Source organism: Chiloscyllium punctatum, chromosome 12 (assembly GCF_047496795.1).
Source record: "Chiloscyllium punctatum isolate Juve2018m chromosome 12, sChiPun1.3, whole genome shotgun sequence".
Taxonomy (NCBI): Eukaryota; Metazoa; Chordata; class Chondrichthyes; order Orectolobiformes; family Hemiscylliidae; genus Chiloscyllium; species Chiloscyllium punctatum.
This window is the reverse complement of record NC_092750.1, coordinates 52,945,444-52,969,461: the sequence shown is the minus strand read 5'-3', so window position 1 is coordinate 52,969,461 and position 24,018 is coordinate 52,945,444. Positions and strand designations below refer to the sequence as shown.

The following is a 24,018-nucleotide window of genomic DNA, read 5'->3' as shown; positions in this document are numbered from 1 at the left end:
TGGTTGTCACTCCAGAGAGATTTCTTCTTGCTAACTGACATGTCCTTGATACAGATTTTTTGTGAAGGAATAACATAGGGTGATCTGGACCAACTTAGACCTGGCAGAGGGACATTGAATAAAAAAAGCAAAGAAATGATGATAGACTGGATAAAAGTGTTGCTTCAGCCTCAACTGAGTATTGGGTTCAATTCTAGCATTACACCTGAGGAAGGATATGAAGGCATGAGAGAGGATGCAGAAAAAATTCATGGGGATCATTCCAAGGATAAGGCATTTAAATGATATTGTTGGAGAGGAGAATCAGTGGCAATTGTCCTTGGAGAAGAGGAGGCTGGGAGGAGAGTAGATAGGGGTATTCAAAATCACGAGGAGTGATGCGCCGAATAGGTAAGGAAAGAAATATTCTTATTATTGAAAGCATTGAGAAACAAAGAGCACTGATTCAAGGTAAAACATGCAACAGCAAAACACAGGAAAACTTTGCACAGTGATTGTTTAGAATCTGAAATGCATTTCCCAAACATGATGAAGGCAGATTTAATCATGGCTGTCAAAAGAGAATTGGATTACCATTTGTATAGCAAGATAATTGCAGGTCAACAGAGAAAAGGTTGAAGAGTGGCTAGAGTTGTCCAGCCAGTTGTTTTTTCTCTGCCCTGCCTTGAATATGTTCATGACTGATCTTGGGCATTCTCTTTGCTTTCTCCCCTAATGACCACATCCCTGGTTTTCCTCCAAGACTAAAAATTGGTCAGTTCCAGCCTTAGATGTATTCAGCAATCTTTAAAAGACCATTCAACACTCTGACAAGCACTCTCAGGGTGGAGTTGCCCTGCACAGTTTGTGACTTTTGCCCTGGATATGGCAGCTCAAAGAAAATTGGTACCCTGCTTTCCAGGCAGGTACCTGGAGATCCTGGTGGATAAGTGCATCCTCTTCCACCACTCCCTGCCAGTCAGCACCAACCTTCAGAATCTGCCAGCCTGGTCCGATGTTGCCACCTGGTTCATTGCAGTGTCAGCCATCTTTGCTCCCCACACTCACTCAATATCTGCTACAATACTCAGAGTGAGCAAACCATCCTGAGACACAGCCTGCACCAATTCATCAGCTGGCTGTCTGGCTCTGCGTACAAAATGTCCTTGTAGCAGCATTGCAATGCTAGTTGTTGGCTGAAATGTAGTTTGAAGGTGCAGAAGTGTCAAGCAGGCCCTGAAAGGCTAGTGCATGTTGAATGCCAGACGGGAGGTGCCCTAGAAAGTACCCTGAGATGTTGTTGCTGGGTGTCCAACATGAGGAGGAAGCACTGAGCTGCAGTCACGAGGTGCCCACTCTGATCATTCAGATCGGGTTTTGTTGTTGTAAAATTTCCTCATGGTGACTGGTACAATAGGAGGTTGTATATTAGTGAGGTGAGACTTGCAGTTCATGAGGCTCACAGCAACAACATTCACATTAATAGGCCTCTCCCTGCTCCGAGTGAGAATATGGTCTCGATGCCCAGAACTCTGTTTGAAAATACAATGAGGTCCTCCCAACGTCAAGAAAGGCTTCGCCCAACTTCTCACACATTTCTCACCATAATCCTCGTCACTCAGGCTTCTGTAAGATTTTTAAACATTTTTGAAATTTAGCATTTTTCAGAATCTTGAGTCTTTCAATGAGATTGGCTCTGAGAATATTGGCCCAATTCCCTCAGCCTCTCATCACAGAATAAGCCTTTATCACAATGACTAACTTAGTGAGATTTCATTGCACCACCTCCAGTGCAAGTTTATCCTTTCTTAGATATGGAGACTAAAACTGCACTGACTATACCAAATGTGCTTTCATAGAAGTCCTCTACAATTGTAGTGCCATTTGTTTCTATGTGTACTGTAATAAAGTCTGATGTGCTATTTGCTTCTCTCAATGCTTGCTGTATCTACATGCTAACTTCTTGCATTCCTTGTATGATCACACCAAAGTCTCTCTGAACATTAGCATTTCCAAGTTTCACAACTTTTAAAAAATATTCTGCTTTTCTATTCTCATGACCAAAGTGAACAGCTTCACACTTCCCCACTCTATCATGTCTGCCATTTTGCTGCCCACCTACTTAACCTGTCTTATTAGTCTCCATGTCCTACCCAGAGTTTATCTTTCCACCTAGCTTTGTAGCATCAGCATACCTGGATATTATTCTCTATCTCTTTATCAAAGTTATTAAAGTTCCCAATCCTTGATGTTTGACTGCAGCCGTCCACTACCTCTATATTCAACATCTCCACAATCCCAGTGATCAACACTAAACTATATCTTACCATTGGAATTGACACTTTCCAGTGTTGGCTTATTTGGAGAGATTAATTGTGTTATAGGTGATTTTATACACACATCTCTCTACAAATCTCCTCACAACTGAGTTGGATCTGCTTTTCATTTGCATTGATTGAAAATGGCTTGTGGCAGTGTTGGAAGGAAGATCCCATTTGGACACAATGGAGTTGTAGCATTATCTTCCAAATCAACCTTTGCTTTCACGTTAATCCTGGATTGAAACTTACCCTCTCAGGACATACCTCTCCTTTTACAGTCATCTGTGTGTTAGATTAATAAATTATGGTATGTGCATGAAAGAAAAAGAGAGAAGCACAGATTTGCACAGTAATAGTGAGAAATCCAGAAACCACATTGGATTAGTGGTGTTTGTTCATTTATTATGAAAGGTCTAAATGCTTTACAAAACAAGTCATATGTGGAGACAAACATAAAAAAAACTAATTTCTTCCAGATGTTCAGGATTTTGTCCCAAAAGAAAAGCAGCTGTTTTGAAAAATGTGCAACAAACTCTACTTAAACATGTGGTCATTTTAATAAAAAGGGGGAGAGTTAGCAGGTGCAATGTTCAGAGACCAGAAGGAGGAGATTAAAGGTGGAAATTTAACTGAGAAAAAGAAAGAAGAATGGAGGATTTAAGAAACAAAGAAACTCAAAGCTCTGATATGGCCACTTTAACAGTTGATGAGTGACACAGCACACCAAACTTGTTATGGCCTGAAAGACAGGGTAGACATGTTCAAAGGGAAGAGGTGCATTGATGTTATCAACCAGAAAAATCGAAGGAGTTTTTTATTCATTCGTTGGTCGTGTATGTTGCTAGCTAGGCCAGCATTTAGTGACCGTACCCAGTTGCCCTGGAAGAGATAGTGGTGAATTACTGCAGATCATAAGCTGCCCTTATGGAGGAATTCCAAGATTTTGCATCAGTGACAGAGAAGAAACAGTAAAACATTTACATGTCAGGATATTGAGTGGCTTAGAGGGGAACTTGCAGGTGGTGCTGTTCCCATGTATCTGCTGCTCTTCTTCTAGATAGAAAGGGTCATGGGTTTGGAAGATGCTATCCAAAGATCTTTGGTGAATTTCTGAAAGACATTTTGCAGATTGTACATACCGCTGTGACTGAGTGTCACTGGTTGAGGGAGTGAATGTTTGTGGATGTGGTGCCAATCAGACAGGCTGCTTCTTCCTAGATGGTGTCAAAGCGTCTTGAGTGCTCTTGAGGCTGCACTCACAGGCAAGTGGAGGGTATTCTATCACACTCCTGACTTATACCTTGAATAAGGTGGACATGCTTTGGGCAGACAGGAAGTGAGTTACTCAACACAGTATTCCTCACCCCTGACCTGGTCTTGTTGCCATTTATATTCCAAGTCCTGTTGAGGTTCTGGTCATTGGTAAACCCCAAGATGTTGATAGCAGATGCTTGTTGATGGTAATGCTATTGAAAGTCAAAGGGCAGTGGTTAGATTGTCTCTTATTGGAGATGGTCTTTGTCTGGGATTTATGCAACATGAATGTTACTTGCCACTTATCAGCCCAAGTCTAGTTATTGTCCAAATCTTGTTGCATTTGAACAAGGACTGCTTCAGCATCTGAGGAATTGCAAATATTGCTGAACAATGTGCAATCGTTGGCAGAAATCCCCAGTTCTGTCCTTATGATGGAGGGAAGATCATTAATGGAGCCGCTAAAGATGACTGGACCTAAGGCAGTCTACTCAGAAACTCCTGCAAAGAAGTCGTGGAGCTGAGATGACTAACCTCTAACAACCACGACCATCTTCCAATGTGCCAGGTATGACTCCAACCAGCAGAGAGTTTGCCCCGATACCCATTGATTCCAGTTTTGTTAGCACAGTCAAATGCAACCTTGATGTCAAGGGCTGTCACTCTCACCTCACCTCTGGAATCTAGTTCTTTTGTCCATGTTTGAACCAAGGCTATATGAGGTCAAACGTTGAGTGACTCGACTGGAATTCAAACTGGGCATCAGTGAGCAGGTTATTGCTGAGCAGGTACTGCTTGAAAACACTATTAATGAAAACTTTCATCACTTTAGTGATGATCAAGAGTAGACTGATGAGGTGAACTAGCTACATTGAATTTTTTTTGCTTTTTGTATGCAGGACATGCAAATTTTCCACATTGTTTGGTAGATCCAGTGTTGTAACGACTGAAAAACTTTGACGAGAGTCGTGACAAGTTCTGGGGTACAAGTCTTCAGTAATTTGTTGGAACATTATCAGGATCCATTGCTTTTACAGTTTCCAGTGCCTCCAAACATTTCGTTGAAATCATGTGGAGTGAATCAAACTTTCTGCAGACTGGTCTCTGAGATGCTGGGGACCACTGTCAGATTCCAAGGTAGATCATCCACTTGGCACTTCTGGCTGAAGATTGCTGAGAATACTTCAGCCTTATCTTTCGTGCTAATGTTTTGGGCTATTCCATTATTGAGGATGAGGATATTTGTGGAGCCTCTTCCAGTGAGTTGTTTAATTGTCCACCACTGTTTATGACTGGATATGACTGGACTGCAGAGTTTGGATCTGATCTATTGCTTGTGGGATTGCTTAAATCTGTCTATCACACGCTGCTTATGTTATTTGGTACACGAGTAGTCCTGTGCATTAACTTCACCAGGTTGACACTTTGATTTTAGATACACTTGGTATTGTTCCTGGCATGCCCTCCTGCACTCTCCATTGAACCAGGGTTGATATCCTGGCTTGATGATAATGGTTGAGTGGGGGATATACTGGCCATGATGTTACAGATTGTGTTGGAATACAATCATGACTCCACAAATATCCTCATTCTCAATAATGGAATAGCCCAAAACATTAGCACGAAAGATAAGGTTGATGGCCAACAATACCTCATGGATGACCTGTCATGAGTTGCTAGACCTGTTTGAGGTCAATCCAATTTAGCACAGTGATAGTTGATGTGGCTTTGACTTAGGATGGAATGAAATGGAAGGCTCAGTGGAACTCGCAGTAGGATCCACTTGCACTCCCCCTTTGGGATTCAGTGATCTCTTGCTGCAGGGTGTTCAGTCACATTAAGATACTTCAGCATCATGTCAACATTCAGTCAGCAAAGGTACATTGCTCCCATCTAGGAAAATGTTGGCAGTAATTCCCAGGGCTGCCTGAGAAGTTCCTAGATGTGAAACCTCTGTGTGAGAAATGGACAATTCTATTTGTGTCCTTTTGCAAACCACTAGAAATTAACACAATGGACAGCACGAGGTGAAGTCTCAGTACAAGTCGGTTGCACTTTACTTAATGGACACTCAAAGGTTCAGCCACGCCAGTGCCACATAGGCATCAATTCAAACTTTGTTTCTGTAAATATTAATTGACTCAAAAGATTGAAAAGCGAAGTTTAGTTTTATGGAAACATGACCACTAATTTATTTCTCATGTGCAAACTGATAAGGTTTGTTAGCTTGCAGGCATTTTTAAAAAGCACATTTTATATGCTGGCCATGAATCTGCAAGTTGAAACTTTGTTCCTTGTTTTGCAGGAAAATATATCTTGCACTAAGTTAATTTTCACACTCTGGATTTCAAACCAAGAAGACCAGATGAATTAATATTGTTGAAAAGAGCGACATTGTTGCCAAAGCTTTTCATCTTGCACTCACCTGGCAAGAACATCAAATTTCAAATGATCACAACAATTTAGATGACAGGAGAAAATTAGTGATTGGTGGGCAAGGCAACTCTTACTAACTGAGCCATTGCCACAGAGAAAGCATACTCTGAACTCTGGCCTCCCTGAAATCCCTATTTTTACAAAAATGGCACAAGATTTGAACATAATTCTTTGGTTTGACAAAAGTTTTTTTGCAAATTTAGGACTGAATGTGAGAGGAAGATTGTGCAGATCATAAAGATTGGAATCGATTAGTTTGATCCAATGACCTTTACTAAATAGTGAATGCTTTTTTGTCCTGTATCATCCCTTTCAATAATCTGTTCTGTGGGTTTCAAGGTTTTGCTGGAGAATAATTCTCTTTGCTGACGTGTCTATCTGGCAAAAGCACACGAAAGGCTGAAATGGCTGCTATTAATTATTTAGCAAAACATTTACATTCAGCTGTATTATACTAGATTTTCATTTTAAAATTTTGCAAAGTCAATGAAATATGGTATTAAATTTCAAAATTAATTCTTAAAAGTCTTGGTTATTGCACAGTTCAAGAAGAAAGCTATGTAATAAATAGGCTAAGCAATTTAGGTTTGATGGATGTGGTCAGAAATGCTGATCAAACATAACCCATGTGTTCAATGGTTTTGTAACAGAGTATTGAAGTATAGCTTAATATGTGAGGGTGGTGTGTCTGTCTCTAATGCACTGATCAAGTCTCGAATGCTCTTCCCATCTCATGTTAGTGCTGTCCTGCTATTAACTCCCCCTTATGTTCAGATGCCTTTTCAACCAACTTGCTACCACTACACCACCCACTTGAATTTCTTTAGGGAGGCATTTTCCAATTTTCTTTCGATCTAGCTGAACTTATGTTATTTGGTACACAAGTAGTGCTGGTTGTTAACTTCACCAGGTTGACACCTCAGTTTTAGATATGCCTGGTGCTGCTCCTGGCATGTCCTCCTGCACTCTCTACTGAACCAGTATTGATTCCCTGGCTTGATGGTAACGGTTAAGTGGGAAATCTGTAATTAATTGCAATCTACATCATATTATTTTTATCCTGCCTAAGCCCATACCCTTCTTGCTCTTAATAATCCAGTGTTGAAAAATTATTTTTAAAGGCGTAATGCTGCACATGATTTTCCTGTTTGAGCATTATGGAGACAAGGACTTGAAGAGAGCTATTTTTAGTTTGGTTGCCTTATTATTGACAAAACACAATTCATGACGCCAAAATTATTTCAAGATGTATTTAAATTAATAACAGCTTAAACTTTATATAAGTCCTGCAAATTTCCATGCCAGGCACCTAAATCATCTCCAAAATCAGCAAGTTTGATAAACCCTGTTGTAATGCACCTTGCAAATGCACATAGGTGCAGATCTTCACCTTGCTGCCTGGGCAGAAATCTGGCATTGCAGGTTGTCAGATTGAAATGCAATCATGTCCTTCCTGAATTCATGTGATTGCTCCTGTGAGGAACACGCACTGCACTCTTACTGACACTTCCATTCTGACAGACTGTTGCCTGTTGGGTTCGCAAAACAGTGCAAGGTACAGAGCTGAGATTGAGTGTGTAACAAAGCACAATGACTGTGAAATGACATAGGAATATTCAGAGTATTGAAAGCTGGTAGAGGCAGCTGAAGTAAACTAAAGTACAAACAATAGATAGAACACTGCTGAAAAGCAGATAAGGAAACATAATTGCAGTTTTTTCTCTCTCGACTCTGATCAAAATGAAAGATGGCTTGAAGTAAGACTGGCAGTTTTTCCATTACAATATTGCAAGCAATTTGTTTAAGAAGTCAAAGCAATTGTGCATCACTTGACTCTTAATGACGTTGGAAACAGGCATCTTTCAGATGCATTCCACACTGAATCTCTGTGAAAACAGAAAATAATTGGAATGCAGAAATTTTAAATACTTTTGAGTCATGCTAGGAATCCCAAGTGACTGTAACTTATGAAGAGTACATGCTTAATATTAGGGCCAACATGAAAGAAAGTCTATTGATCATTCAGATCTCCTTGACTTAGCTCACAGAATCCTACAATTTAAAAGGTGATCTAATTAAAGTCAGGATTTTATCAGATATGAGATTCTGCGCTGAGAAGAAAAATTCACTCTCAGGAAAGCAATTGACAAGTACAGAACTTCTGGAGTTGTAAATGAGCAGAAAGAGCATACTTATATCAGAACTGACCAGGTCTTGCATTATACTGACAAATACTCCAGTCTCAAAGGGCAGAAAAATGAAAGACAAAGGGAAGGCAGCAAATACTGCAGGGAACATCATGCAGATGAGAAGGGCATGTGTCTGGTATAGGGATAGTCGTCTTCTCGCTGCAACAAGCCAATTCATTTTGAACACAAGTGTATGTTTAAAAGGAAAAACAACAAGCAGGTACTGATACCTCCTCGAGTGATATTGGCTGAGGGTTCTGATGAATCATGCTATACATACAACAGTCTAGTCAATAGATCTCAAATAGTTTCTAGCTGTTGGAATGAGGACCGCTAAAGGAGCATATCAAACAACATAAAGTTTCTGTGCAAAGTGGCTCAAGATAGCAGCCCAAAAATGAAAGCCTTGACAGTGAGGTTGAGATTACATGATGGCACTGTGAGCACGCTGAAAGCCCTGTTATGGTGCCAGGACCCTGAAACAACATGAATGAAGATTTGGAGTTCCAGATTACAGACAGCAAGGACAAACCACTTATCCCAGCTAAAGCAAGCCTGAAGCTTGGGCCAAGAGCCCACAATAAGCTCAAAGAGATTTGATGTTTGTCGCAATGCACTAAACTATCGAGTATGGAATAGATCCTTCAAGAAATACAAAATTGTGTCTGCAGAGTTAAAATATCTCCCAGGAAAATATCAGTTTGAAGTAGATAAGAATTTAAGACCAATTTAGTATCTGCTGAGGAATGTTCCAAATGCCTTCAAGGCCAATCTAAAAGGCAAGATTGAAGAACTGGGAAATAAAAAGGAGCTAATTAAGAAAGTGATAACTCCTACAGAATGGGTTAACAGTGAAAAACCAGGAACATTGGGAGTATGCATCAACCCAAGAATCTAAATAAGGCTCTGAAGTAATTTCACAATCCCATGCCAATCATCAAAGGAGTATTGCCACAATTTGCAAAGGCAAACAGCTTCACCACCCAAGGTGCAAAGGATTATTATTAGCAAGTGGAAGTGATGAAAGCAGCAGCTTGCTAGTAATATTATGGATGTTCTTCTATCGATACCACCGATTGCACATGTTGTTTGGCATTTCCATTGCTCCAGAGGAATATCAAGGAGATAGCATGAAATAGATGAGTGATCCTTGGGAATAGAAGCTATTCTGAATAATCTGCTCTGTTATGAATGTGAGGAGACAATGAATGAAGCCAATGCTGACCATGATCAACATCTAATGAGACTCCTTGATGGAATTTGCCAGGAGAACCTGTAGGTGGAGAAGAAAATACTCCAACTAAAGAAGTCTGCATTCAAGTAGTAGTCCGTAAAATGACAGAATTTGCAAAAGTGACACCTGTAGCAGTGATGCAGCACCAAAAGATGTTAATGCAGTATGACAATTTGTTGCATTTGTCAACTATTTGGAAATTCTTGACCAATTTGTCATGAGAGTATGAACCACAACACCGACTCCTGAGTGTTACTGGGTTCACTGGAGTCAAGCAACTAGTGATACCCATGCCAGGGCTCAAAAAAATGCCGTAAATGATGGCGTCACCCTGCAGTGTGATATCAATGAAAATAGATGTGCAGCAACCCTAATGCAGGAAAGACGAACAGTTGCAATTGCACCCGATATGTTAACATAAACTGAATGACGTCGTGAGTGTTGTGCCAGAAATGCACAGCAAGTTAGGCAGCATCTGAAGAGCAGGAAAATCAACATGCTCAGATTGAGAAAGCATACCTGGTCATTGTGTCTGCTTGTGAACACTCTCATCAATCTGCACTTGGAAGAGACAAAGTGACAGTCAACTCCAACTACAGAACACTTCAAAACATTTTCCTCGAGCTTCTGTTATCTGTAACAAAGCATCGACAAAGAATTCTATTCCAGTCAGAGAGGTACCTTCTGAATGTAACCTAAAAACAAGGTGGATATCACAGATGTACTTTTGTGGTTATCGCTCCTGTTTCAGAATATAGAGGATAGTATGGCAATGTGTAAGATCTTCCAGATCCATTGTGAAGCAACAAATCATCAAGCTCTGAAAATGGTCAACCCAGTGGAGATATTAAATTAGAGCCAAGTACCTTGCTGAAATCAAGCAAACTCCCTAATAAGATACAACTCTCCCAGTGTTACAAAAGGTAATGATGAAAGGCAGGCCCAAGAACATCAAGGATGTATCTTGATATATGAGTGTATTGGGCATACAGAGACAACGGGGCATATAGACCAAGATGACATATTGTACAAAGGCAATATAGTCACTCTCCATAAGAAGCTGCAAGGAAAGATGCTAAAATGCATCCCTGCAGGGTTACCAAAGAATTGAGTCAAGTCTGAGGCAGGTGAGATAACTACTGTGCTGAAGTGGTTTTTAACTGATGTGCGGTGACAAGGTTAGATATTGGGAATGCCGTAATGGCTGAGTTTGCTTTTAGACATTCGACAGTCTCACTGGTAGCCATACAAGTCAGCTGGTCCAACCCCCTGTTACCAGGATAGTCGTCAAGATATTCAGTTCCTGCAAGTGTGAAGAGGTCTACACCATCACCTGTCTTAGACTCATGTGTCATCTTTGTTTGCAGCCGTGCTTCCAATCTCCTCTGGAACCTTGGTATCTATTATTGAAGGCAGTGTCTGCCAACATTCAACACTGTGAGGAGAAGGGAAATTTCATTTGTTATGCATCCTTTGTGCCTCCACTGGCCAAACATGAGCAGCAACATCAAGGACCATGCCAGTCAAGGCAGTGTTTATCTTGAGTATCAAGCTAAGCATTCTGGACAGCTGCTGATAGATAAATCATGGATACCATACTGCACTAACTATAGGAAGGTGGACTGGCTGACTTTCATGGCTACCATTGAGACTTTGAATGTCTGAAAACACATTCCAGTTATTATGACATTTCCTTACATTCAAAACAATGGTACTCTGTTCCTAAGTAAAGAATTAAGTCACTTCATAAATGAAAGGGAAATTCATCACCATTCACCTAGTCCACATTTACCCATATCAAATAGAAAGACTGAAGCAGAAGTGAAACTTGACAGAAGAATTAAAAAGAAATTGAGCAATACTGGCACAGATTTTTACAGGGCAAACCTCAACTAGAGAAACATACTTCCTGACAGCATGGAAAGTAGTCTAGAACAAAAAATAGTGTTACATTGCACCCAAACAACTCTTCCAATAGCAGAAAAGTTTCAAAGATAGACGTTATAACAAACATGAGGGACATGAGCACAATAATATACATTTAACAGCATTTACTTTTACCCAGTGATCCTAAATTTGGCTCCATATCACAATGCACATACTGTAGTAAAAAAGGCAATAAATATCCAACAGCCATGTTGCATGTGTATCGCCCCATTAATAGTGAAATCTGTTATACCAGTGGCCAGACACGTTGTGTCCTTAAAACATAAATAAAACAGCAGATTTTAGCCAATTCTGAGAAATCTCTGGAAAATTCAACTCTGTAATGGCAGAATATTGAATTTATAATTTATAAGATTGCCACACCATTGTCAGAGTTGAGCATTGGAGAGCCATTCTGGGTTCACATCTTCAACATTTCCAGCAAATGTCAGCCCAATAGCAACTTGAGACCTACACATAGGCAGTTGTCATCTCAGATATCACAACCATAGGCATGTAAGTACTACAGGAAGAGCTGTTGCTCAACTGCAGGTAGTTGATCAGAAAGACACGAGCTCATCATCAAGACAGTCCACAGATCAACCGGGCATCATGGCAACATAATATATAGGAACTTGCCCAGTGAAGGAACATCTCCAAATTAGTAGCAAACATGCATTCCATTAAGAGACCAGCATGATTTAAAGATTATGGACAGAATGTATATATATAGAGACTGCTGAGAATAACAAATAACCAGTGCATGAGAACAGTACTCTGTATTATGGGTAACTTGTGAAAGTCAAAATGTACATGACTGTGTGTGCAATTTTCTTTTTTTGTTTTTTTGATTTTTGAAATATATGGGGAGTTATTTGAATTGAAAACCAATTATGCACAAATAAACCTTTCTTGCCTGCCATTTCCATAAGACTTCTACCCAGAGATACACACTTTGAAGGCAGCCATCTTACTGAAACTTGAATGAAAAATTCATTCTGTGCAGACTGCTGCTTGTTATACTCAGAGCAGAGGCAGCCTGATGTCTGTTTCTACTGTTGATAGTTGGTCTCAATTAGTGGCAGGCGAGAGCAAGGTGTTAACCATAATTTTCATGTTTATTGTGCATATTCGTTGAAAATATCCAACAACATCAGTAAGAAATATAAATACTTCAGTAGTTGCACTTGCCTCATTTGAGAGGACAAGATGCTTAATTTTTTAATACATATTTATATCAAATATAAATATTTGTATATGTTTACATATATATGTTCTATGCTGTTTTTGTGCTGGTCAAATTGTGCACTGAGAACTTAAAGCTGTTAAGTATTAACAAATTCAAACTTAATGGTTGATAAAGCTATTGTTATGATTATTGTATGTACTACATATTACATTCACATATTGTATGTATTACATATTTGCATTTATTTGGGAGCAGCAGAAACTAGTGAATTTTGTTAAATGAGAAAGGAATTTCATTTTCCTTGACTGCAGATTTCCTGTCCTGGTTTCCTGTGATCTAAACTTATCCATTCTTTTTGCTTCCTTGCAGTTCCTGACATGGGTCCGGCTAATGTTAGTGGGGGAGGTGGCAGTCGTTCTGAACTGGTAATAACTTGGGAGGTGAGCTCAGTTTATCTTCGCAAGTTTTTAAATGCAGAGTTATGCCAGAAAATGCTCATCTACTAAAACATGAGAGATACAGAACTACTGAACAGAATTAGCACAATAATATACATTTAACAGCATTTACTTTTACCCAGTGATCCTAAATTTGGCTCCATATCACAATGCACATACTGTAGTAAAAAAGGCAATAAATATCCAACAGCCATGTTGCATGTGTATCGCCCCATTAATAGTGAAATCTGTTATACCAGTGGCCAGACACGTTGTGTCCTTAAAACATAAATAAAACAGCAGATTTTAGCCAATTCTGAGAAATCTCTGGAAAATTCAACTCTGTAAAGCAATTAAGTAAGTTCAAGATTTCAGTTGCCCATGATAACCCAGTCTCAACAAACAGGCCATTTGCCTTCAGCATCAGAAATGCCTTCATTCCTCAGGGACTTTGCAAGGCTCCTGTTAAGGACTGTAGTGACTATATCATTACCGCCTCTCTTACCCATTTGTTCTGGAAACAAATTCATTGCTACACTAAATCTATGTGCATGACTATGGTAAACATTAAATTGCAAAAGTAAAATATGAATTAATTTTTAAATTATAATCTGGTTCTTTGCTAGTTTTGAAATTTTCATGAGATGTTTTTAATTGCTGTAATCAGTTGCAGAAGCTTCCACAAAAATCAAGTACCTTCAACAATTTCCCCCTTTTTGATTCTCCTCAAGCTCCTATATGTGGCCATGAAAATAAGACCTTGATGATTCAAAAAGATATAAAGATTTTGTCCCTTTTATGGCAAGGTGGAGAGTTGTAGAATGACCTTCTACCTCTTATAAACACTGCAACTGGTGTGCTATTGGTCACTTTAATATGTATTTAACTGCTTCAGCACTGTACAAGAATCACACAGACAAGTTTTCTTGTCGGTTTTTTGGAAATAGCATTTATTGACCTTAACACCTGATAAAGGAAAAGGAAAAGTGTTTCAACTGAAAGTTCCACGTATAGCCAAAAGGCACTCTCACTCAAACAGCAGTAATTTACAAGGAGGGAGGGTATGTTAAGTTGATTAAAAGTGTCCCAGAGAAAGTCAGTCAGATACAGATCCTGCAGATTAATATGCTAGCAAGTTTTAAGCCATGTTCTGCGATTTCTTTAAAGATTCTATGCAGAGATGGTTTGAAGTCTTGACAGATGACCTCTGTTGATTTCTTTGAAGTCAGTAAGTGTTTGGTTTGTGTAGAAGATGCTATCTGTGGTGTAACTAATCAATCACAGGCTCTGCACACTTGTCAAAAGGCTGGGTGGGTAGGGAGGGTGGTTGTGGGAGAGACATCATCTCTTTTTGCTGTAACTTACTTGTGATCTCTGGAGGAAAAGTTGGTTTTTTTAAAATACAAAAGGTTACCTTTGCATATTGTAATATAGATAGATAGTTGTATTGTCTAAAAGAACTGTTGGAACTAATTAGTCGGGAACCAATTATATGTGTAAGTGTTTAGGGAGGGTGTGGGGGAAAACATTCACTGGAGCAGCAGATTATGTGTAACAAAGCACCTACTGAAATAAATCTCTCAACCTGGCAGCATGGTCAATTTGATTAACAACAAAGCTTTCTCGCCTTTCTAAGGCTTAAAGTACTTTTTTTCAACTCTGGGAGCCAAAGACAACCAAGTGGCATTACACTTGGTATGGTGTTACCACCATTCACAAAGTAGCCAGTTACTAACTATGGTCATTATAAGCTGGGGAACCCACATTCTTGGTCTACTTTTGACAATGAATAGGCTCAATATTTGGTGGGGCTTTCTCCTCAGCTGGCAGGGTTCATTATTCAAAGTAATTGACAGTAATGACTTTGCCTACATCCACCTGAATACCTGTGAGAGATTCAGGCTTATGGATCAAAAGGTTGATTGCCCTAATTGGCTACATCCAGACAGCATAACTTGTTTCTGGATAGCTTTGTAATTTGCAAGGTTAAGTTATGTAGATGTTTGGCCATTTTGAGAGCTGCTGTTCAGATCACCTAGCATTCATGTAGTCAGTATTTCTTTTCAATCACATCCTGTATTTCAGCCTCGGCAGTAAGTATAGTCGTTTTTGATGTAAAGCATGGATAATAACACATTTGTGATGCCTTTCATTTCACCAGGAGTTTTCAAACAGCTTCACAGCCACTGTCAAAGTGTAGACACTGTGGTTGGATAAAATCATTTTTGGGCTCAGTAAGATTTATCAAAGAACTAATTAGACAAATGCCTAATTTAACTGTTTGGCAGTTTTGGTTGAGAGAGACAGGAGAACTTGCTGCTCATCTTCAATGCTTGGGATGTTTTTTTAACAACTCCTTAATTAGTCTCAGTATATTTCATACAAGTCAGATTACCACCAGCACTGCACTACAGCAAAGTGCCAACCTCAATTTCAAGCTTGGGAGTTGGAGTAAGACTTGAGTCCATAAACTCTGACTCAGCAGTGCACATGCTTCACATTAAGGTTCATAAATATCCCACTAGAATTCTTAATCCTTATACTTCTCAACTCTCCATTGAGAAGGCCCTTTCTCTTACTTTATGGTTCTGGCTGTAGCCCGTGTGATATTGATAACTTGGAGAATATTGTGAGCATGACTTTTGCTCTTGCATTTGTTTCAAGTGTTGAATCCCTTGTACAGTCTACGTGTTCAGTCGGTATTACTTCAGGATCCCAAGTTGGTCAATATTGAATAATATTAAGCCACTGGGAAAATGTTTGAACCCTTTTTCATGTGTCTAGTGTTTTAAGGGTTAAACTGATGTAAAACAAATACAATCTATGGTGTGGAAAACTTTTGAACAGTGTTCTGTTGCATCGGTTTGTCTACTGGTTGCAAAAAAAATGTAATATGAATATGATTATAAGTTTGAAAAGCAAATCTGGTTGGGAGCAAATATGAAGCCTTGGGCCTTTGCGAAGTTTGAGTCTTATGCCTTAAAACCAAACAGTCCATGGTTTTTGTCTTCTTTGCATTTGGTTGGATTGCTAGTTTATTTCAAATGTTCCTACTTTATATAAAACATCCTGTGCAATACGAATAAGTTGGTGCAGTTTATTTTTGGTAACAATTTTAAATCTTTGATTCTCAGCCTGTGCCTGAAGAGTTACAAAATGGTGAAGGCTTTGGATATGTTGTTGCTTTCCGACTGCTGGGAACGACAAGCTGGATGAAGGCGGCAGTAACCTCAGCAGATGCATCAAGATACGTGTTTAGAAATGAAAGTGTGCCACCTTTCTCTCCCTATGAAGTAAAAGTTGGAGTCTATAATAACAAAGGCGAAGGCCCTTACAGCCCAGTAATCATTGTATATTCTGCTGAGGAGGGTAAGTAACAAAACTCTTGATCAGTTATCTGAAAACACCAATTGTTATGGTCCCAAATTTTGTATTTCCTTGCCGTGCTATAAATTTGCACACCAAAAATGGACAGGAGTCTTGCTCTCAGGGCTCTTCTGGCATTGCACTTCTCACTCCCCAACCCTGATTGCCCAGAGGGCAGTTCAAAGTCAACCATATTGCAATGAGTTTGGAGTCACTTGTAAGCTAGAACTGGTTGTGTTCCCTGAAGGGAATTGTCTCGAGAACAATTGACAATGATTACATGGCCACCAATAGAGTTATAGAGGTGTGCAGCACAGAAACAGACCCTTTGGTCCAATTCATCATGCTGACCAGATATCGTAACTTAATCTTGTCCCATTTGCCAGCACTTGGCCCATATCCCTCTGAACACTTGCTATTCATATACCCATCCAGATGCCTTTTAAATAGGCTAGCTTTTTATTCCAGATTTTTTGCCTGAATTCACATTTCACCATCTGCCATGGTGGAATATGAAATTAGGTTTGCCATGATAATTCCAAAAAGTATGACACTTTTGACCCTAAAGAAGCGTTTAACTCGGCATCATGTTAGACTGGCCTGGTTGCAGTATTCATGTAATTCCCAATCACTGGTGAGTGATTGGCTTTAATCACTGGTTTTAATCATTCGGCTAAGAACAGAATCTGTAGAAATAAATAAAACCTGACATAAAAGCAAATAAAACTAGAAATGCATGGCATCCACTGACCTTCCAAGTTCATTTCCTTTTTTTCAGAACTCATAAATGCTTTGAAAAGGAACAGCTTTTCTCTTCATAATAGTTGACTGATCCATCAGTGGACCATATCTGCTATTGTGTCATCTATATCCACCATTGGCTGTGGAAATGAAAGTTACCTCCATTGTTGGGGGTGGGGGATGCTGGGTGGGGGAAAGACCGGACGTTTTGTTACATGATTGTCATAGAGTCATAGGGATGTACAGCACGGAAGCAGACCCTTCGGTCCAACTTGTCCATGCTGACCAGATATCCCAACCCAATCTACTCCCACCTGCCAGCACCCAGCCCATAAGCCTCCAAACCTTTCCTATTCATATACTTATCCAGATGATGTTGCAATTGTACTAGCCTCCACCACTTCCTCTGGCAACTCATTCCATACACGTACCACCCTCTGCGTGAAAAAGTTGCCCCTTCGGTCTCTTTTATATCTTTCCCCTCTCACCCGAAACCTATGCCCTCTAGTTCTGGACTCCCCCATCCCAGGGAAAAGACTTTCTCTATTTATCCTATCCATGCCGCTCTTGATTTTATAAACCCCTATAAGGTCACCCCTCAGTCTCCAACACTCCAGGGAAAACAGCCCCAGCCTGTTCAGCCTCTCCCTATAGCTCAAATCATCCAACCCTGGCAACATCCTTGTAAATCTTTTCTGAACCCTTTCAAGTTTCACAACATCTTTCTGATAGGAAGGAGACCAGAATTGCATGCAATATTCCAACAGTGGCCTAACCAATGTCCTGTACAGCTGCAACATGACCTCCCAACTCCTGTACTCAATACTCTGACCAAAAAAGGAAAGCATGCCAAACACCTAATTCACTATCCTATCTACCAGAAACTCCACTTTCAAGAGGCTATGAACTTGCACTCCAAGGTCTCTTTGTTCAGCAATACTCCCTAGGACCATACCATTAAGTGTATAAGTCCTACTAAGATTTGCTTTCCCCAAATGCAGCACCTCACATTTATCTGAATTAAATTCTATCTGCCACGTTTCTGCCCATTGGCCCATCTGATCAAGATCCCATTGTAATCTGAGGTAATCCTCTTTGCTGTCCACTACACCTCCAATTTTGGTGTCATCTGCAGTCCAGAACTAGGGGGCATAGGTTTAGGGTGAGAGGGAAAAGATATAAAAGAGATCTAAGGGGCAACTTTTTCGCGCAGAGGGTGGTGCATGTATGGAATGAGCTGCCAGAGAATGCAGTGGAGGCTGGTACAATTGCAACATTTAAGAGATATTTGGATTTGTATGTATGAATAGGAAGGGTTTGGAGGGATATGGGCCGGGTGCTGGCAGGTGAGACTAGATTGGATTGGGATATCTGGTCGGCGTGGACAGGTTGGAACGAAGGGTCTGTTTCCATGCTGTACGTCTCTATGACTATGACTAATTGTCCAATGCCATTCATGACTGGATGCCAGGACTGTAGACTTTAGCTCTATTCCATTGTTTGTGGAGTTGCTCAGTCAATGATATCGGACATTGCTTCTGCTATTTGGCATGTGTGTTGTTCTGTTTCACTGCTTTAGCAGCTCGACACCTCATCTTCAGGTATGCTTTCTTTTGTTCATTGCATGTCCCCTTGAGCACTTCACCGAATCAGGGTTGATCTCCCAACTTCCTGGTAATGGTAGAGTGAGCATACTCCAAGCCACACAATTACAGATTGTGGTTGAACATAAGTCTGCTGTTGCTGATGGTCCACAGTTCCTCACAGATGGCCTGTTTTGAATTGTCAGATCTGTTGAAGTCAGTCCCACTTAGGGTAGTAGTAAAGCCATACTACATGACGGAGGATATCCTCAATGTAAAGCCAGGATTTAAATTCCGTAAGGACTATGTGGTGATCGCTCCAGCTGATATTATCATGGACAGATCAATATACTACAGGCAGATTGGTGAGAACAAGGTCAAGTAAATTTTCCCGTTATTCATTCCTTAACGTCTGTTGAGAATCTAATCTATAGGCTTTAGGATTTAGCAGTTCAATCAGTAGTTGGTGATGGACATTGAAGCCCCCTACTCACAGTCTATTCTTGCTGTTGCCACCCTCAATGCTTCCACCAGTCTTCAACATAGAGGTGTACTGATTCAACATTCATTCATTAGGAGGTCTTAGCATTGGAGGAAATGCCAGTCAGCAGGAGGTTTCCTTGCCCATATTTGACCTGATTCCACAAGACTTCATTGAGTCAAGAGTCAACATTGAAGATTCCAAGGGTAACTCTCTTCTGACTGTATACCATTGTGCTGCCACCTTTGCTGGGTCTGTGCTACCAGTGGCATGTACCCAAGGATTGTGAAGGTGTCTGGGACTGTGTCTACAAGATATGATACTGTGAGTGTAACCGTCTATTGGAATTTCAGGAGTCCTGTGAAGTGAACATTAGAAACTGGCTGCCTCGATCTCTGTAGTCTCTCTCTTTTTTTTCTCTCTCTCTCTTTAACCCATCCCTTATTGCCCAGAGGGCACTTAAGTGTCAAACACATTGTTGTGGTCTGAAGTCACATGTAGGCCAGAGCAGATAAAGAAGACAGTTTCCTTCCCTAAAATAAACTAGTGAACTAGATGGGTTTTTCCAGACAATTGAGAATGGTTTCATGGTCATCATGAGTATTGAACTCAAATTCCACCATTTTCCATGGTAGGATTCAAACTAGAGTTCCTAGAATTTCTGTATTAGTAGTCTAGTGATAACACCACAAAGTCATCATTGTCCAAACTCTTGCAGACTGACGTGTGTGTGAAGTTCAAGGATGTCTTGAACATCTGCAAATGATCCTACCATAGTTTCCCAGACTAATTCCCCCAAAGCCCATCTCAAAATGAGTCATGTTGGCCTTGTATAAGGTTGAAATGTTAATTACTTGTCTTCTAAACTTCATTCTAATTTGGAGTTAAATGGACTGTTATTTGTTACCTTTCGTAAAGCCCGATATTTCTCACACTTTCCTGTTAAAATTGCAGGTTAACAATCTATCCACTGCTACTTCAGTGTCCTTGCTAGTTTCCACAAGTGTGAACATATATCTTTCACGAAAAAATCTGTCCCAAAACAGCTGACCCGCCCAAGCTTGTTGTCAAGCAGGATTTGAAGCAGGTCATGTGACACTGTTCTCTATTCTATTTTAGCTTAAATAAGACAATCCCAAAGCAAATTCTAAAGACTTTCACAAGTCACGTTAATCAATGATGTTTGAGGGCTCTGTGCCATTGACTTCATTTTCTGGCAAAACTCAAAACATTAAAAGGTCAAGTACTTGCAATATTCTCCTGAAGACGCTTCAGCGTTTTCAACCAAACGATGAGAATCTAATGAATTGTATAATACTGAGTTAATGACCCTGGATAGTTCTTAACATTTAGCGCACTGAGGCTCAGTGGACTGCTTACACTTCATCATTTAAATGTCAGTTCTGCCCATGCTGACTCTCAAGAAACTGCACAAAATTGTTTGTCAGACCTCCCTCGGGTTCAAAATTTGAACTGAATTGAATGAAAGTCTACAGTACAATGAATTGCTGGTGACTTTAAATGATTGGGATGAAATGAAATCTTAATCTTCAACTAAATGGCACGGTGGCCCAGTGGTTAGCATTGCTGCCTCATAGCACTAGGGACCTGGTTTCAATTCCACCTTCAGGTGACTGTGTGGAGTTTTGCACATTCTCCCTCTGTCTGCTTGGGTTTTTCCTAGTTTCCTCCCACAATCGACAAGATGTACAGCTTAGGTAAATTTACCATGCTAAATTGCCCCTAGTGTTCACAGATGTGTAGGTTAGCTGCATTAGTCAGGAGTAAATGTAGGGAAGGGGAATAGGTCTGGGTGGGTTACTCTTTGGAGGGTTAGAATGGACTTGTTCGGCCAAATGGCCTGTTTCCACACTGTAGGGATTCTCTAAACTAAGCTCAACATTACTTTGGATTGAGTGTTCAGTCATCTTGCCAGGATGCCATCTTAGATGGTGTCACATCTGCTCTTCAGCTCATGTTGTATGCAAACGAGGTTTGTGGCAACTTGTGGCAACAATGTATGGTGGGTGGCGATTCTTGCACTGACCAGCATCTTCACAGGTTGAAGGTTCCAACATCCATACCTTTGTAAGCTATGCCCCTTTGTAAGCCAATGAGTTATCCCTCATCTCCCAGAGAGGTTTACTAAGTGCCAGGAGGTGGTTCCCTTCTTTAATGATGCTTCACGGATCACTCGGCTCGAGGCCAGAAAGGTCATTCCTTCCCCTCTGATTGGTGAAAGCAACCCTTCGATCAGACCTGGTTCCAGATCTCACACAAGGCAGTCACTTAAGTTGGTGTATGTGAAGCCGGAAGTAGATGAGTGATCTCCACACTCTACATGTGTAAGTACCATCGACTCTCACTGGAACATTATGTATATCAGTCAAACTCTGTCACTGTACAGCCATGTCACGCAGGCATGCCCACCTCACAAGACATGCATAATGTGCCCTGAAGCACTCACACCCACTTTATACTTCCAAACTTTCCAATACTTCCCAGACATTATGCACCCAAGGCACTCCCTGTGGTAGGCTAACTGGCAGGCAGGGCTATGTGCGTTCCCAGAGGGCTCCTGCACACATTTCAGTTACATTAAACTCTTTCTCTCATTGCTTAACAGAAAGGAGAGAGCTCAGATTAGTGGAGGCCTTCTGGATTTTCAGATCCTCACCATATTCCAAGAAGCTGCGATTCAGCTGGTGGGTGAGGACCAGGACCATGGAGATTTTCAGAACATCAGAAACCAATGAACAATATTGGTGTCTGCTCTTCTCAGAAGTGCAGCCAGTTTCTCACAGTCCTCTACGAAGAAGTTTGTGCATCTTTACCAACTCCTACAGAATCAACAGGTGGAAAATTAGAAAAGGCCTCAGAGCCTGCACCTTTGAACGTGAAGCCTGTGACACCTCAGAGGGTGCATTGGCACCTCATTCACCTGCACTCTCAACCTAACATGGAGAATGTTAACTCTTTGGTTCTTTGACCCAAAGGACATTTGGCAATACCTCACTGTCACATCTTCACAACCTATGAAGGAAGAACCTCAGTCAGGCATGCTGGAGACTTTCATTAGACTAAAGCAGGAAATGGCGGAGTCAATCCACTTTCTGTCTACTGTAGTGACCCTGATATGTCAGCTACATCCAAGGATATGGTTCCAGGCACAATGCAGACCCAGCAGACCTCTCAGTCGCTGCTGGATATGGGCTCGGGCCTGTATCGGGAAGGTGAGAGGAGAACAAGGGAGGCACCTCGACTCACTTCTGGTGCCCCTTCTCTCAAAGTGAGCAGTGTGGGGAGGAGGCACAGCAGACACCCACAGAATGGACGAGTGACAAACGGACATCCCGAAGCTTCAGGGCTCAGGACATTCCAATGGTGCCCTCTCCCTCCACTTCTCCTCTGCCAGGGAGATGATTGCTGCAATGAACTGGGCAGTGAACAGTGCAGGAGACTCGGTGAAGTCCTCTCGGATTCAAGGTCACAGAGAACATCCACTAAAGTCTTCACAGTCACCAGGATGTACCAGTCAACCGGCTCTCTCCAACACAGTGGTGGGTGCTGTGCCAACATCAAGTCATGGTACAGGGCAGCAGAAGAAGATATCCTTTTGATGGCACCTTTATGGAGTGGGTGTTCAATTGATGTAAATTAATAAAGCACATGGAAACACACATACATTTCTGCTCATGGTTGCTGCAGATTCATTTCTCTGCTGGGTGAGTACGTGGTGTCTAAATTGAAAGGAGTTCAGCATCTTCCCACAACACTGGGGTAGTGCAATCAAAGCTGCAGAGGGAGCCCTCAGGAACTCTCCCTTTGTCCCATCAGGGTGTTGGGCCTGCAATAGCCACCAAGTCAATTCATGGAAGTCAGACAGGAGCAAGGTGTTTCTTTTGTTTCCTAAGCATTTTGAGTATATGAGAGACAAAGCACATCTAAGAGGTGGGTCTTACCACTCCATGGGAGGGGAATATTGCCTAAATGTTAGTCATTGGGGTATCTCAAGATACCGGAAATTCACTCTCAGGCAGTGTGTGTCACATGCAGTGTGGATCCTGTAGGACCATCAGGAGGTCAGTTTAAGTCTGATGATATCTGCTCAGATGTCAGAACCCTGGAGAGCCTTCCTCTGGCTGACTGTTCCCTGATTAGCCTTCTCTTTAACGGATTGACTGCCCAGAATATCATACTCCTCTGTGAGCTCCTGTTCACTGGAGTACCCCCAAGTATAACAACTACACATTTGTGCAGTTAAGACAGAGTCCACAGGGCTCTTGGCTAGGTTTCCCACCTCAAAACCTACACAGCACAAGCAGATAGAAGTAGAACGTAACTTTTATTCCAACCAATAGCGTGAAACCGAATGTTTCTCAGTCACTGGGGTATGTTGAATAGAGGACAGTGCAGCCTACCAGCCAGCTGGCCCATGGCAAACAGACCATGAAAAAAGACAAAAAAATAAAATCAAAGTGTTGCAGAAGATCAAAATTCTGACTAACTCTTTGCAGAGGGAAACAGATGTAAAATACCAGTCCAATGTGACTCTTCCAAAAAGTCATATTGGATTCAGAACATTAATTTCCTCTCTCCACAGATGCGACCTGCTGATTTTTTTCTAAGCTTTGTTTATGTTTCAGATTCCCAGTGTCTGCAATGTTATGCTTTAGTATCAGGGAAAAGTTCATATTGCTCAATCCCCCTGGATATGGGTGACTATGATCTCATTGTACCACTTCCTCACCGTTCAAGATGTGTTCCATGAGAAACTGCATCCTTTGCGGCTTCAAAGGACAGACTCCTTTACAAACAATATGGCATGACATGGCGGCAGTGTCCATCGCCTGGGGGGACTGATTTCTCCTCCTGAGCCATG

At 41.0% G+C, this 24,018-nt stretch overlaps 1 protein-coding gene across 15 annotated transcripts in view; it reads left to right on the top strand.

The window, feature by feature from the left end:
* Window positions 1–24,018, top strand: part of LOC140483855 (contactin-4-like) — a 2,466,301-nt gene that overhangs the window by 2,315,491 nt on the left and 126,792 nt on the right. For 14 of the 15 annotated variants that reach the window (XM_072582595.1, XM_072582599.1, XM_072582606.1 and 11 more), the window contains 2 exons: window positions 12,898–12,968; window positions 16,100–16,334. In XM_072582595.1, coding sequence (XP_072438696.1) covers window positions 12,898–12,968; window positions 16,100–16,334 — 306 coding nt within the window. Of the gene's footprint in view, window positions 1–12,897; window positions 12,969–16,099; window positions 16,335–21,762; window positions 22,682–24,018 lie in introns of those variants that run through there. The other variant, XM_072582609.1, reaches the window with a different exon arrangement.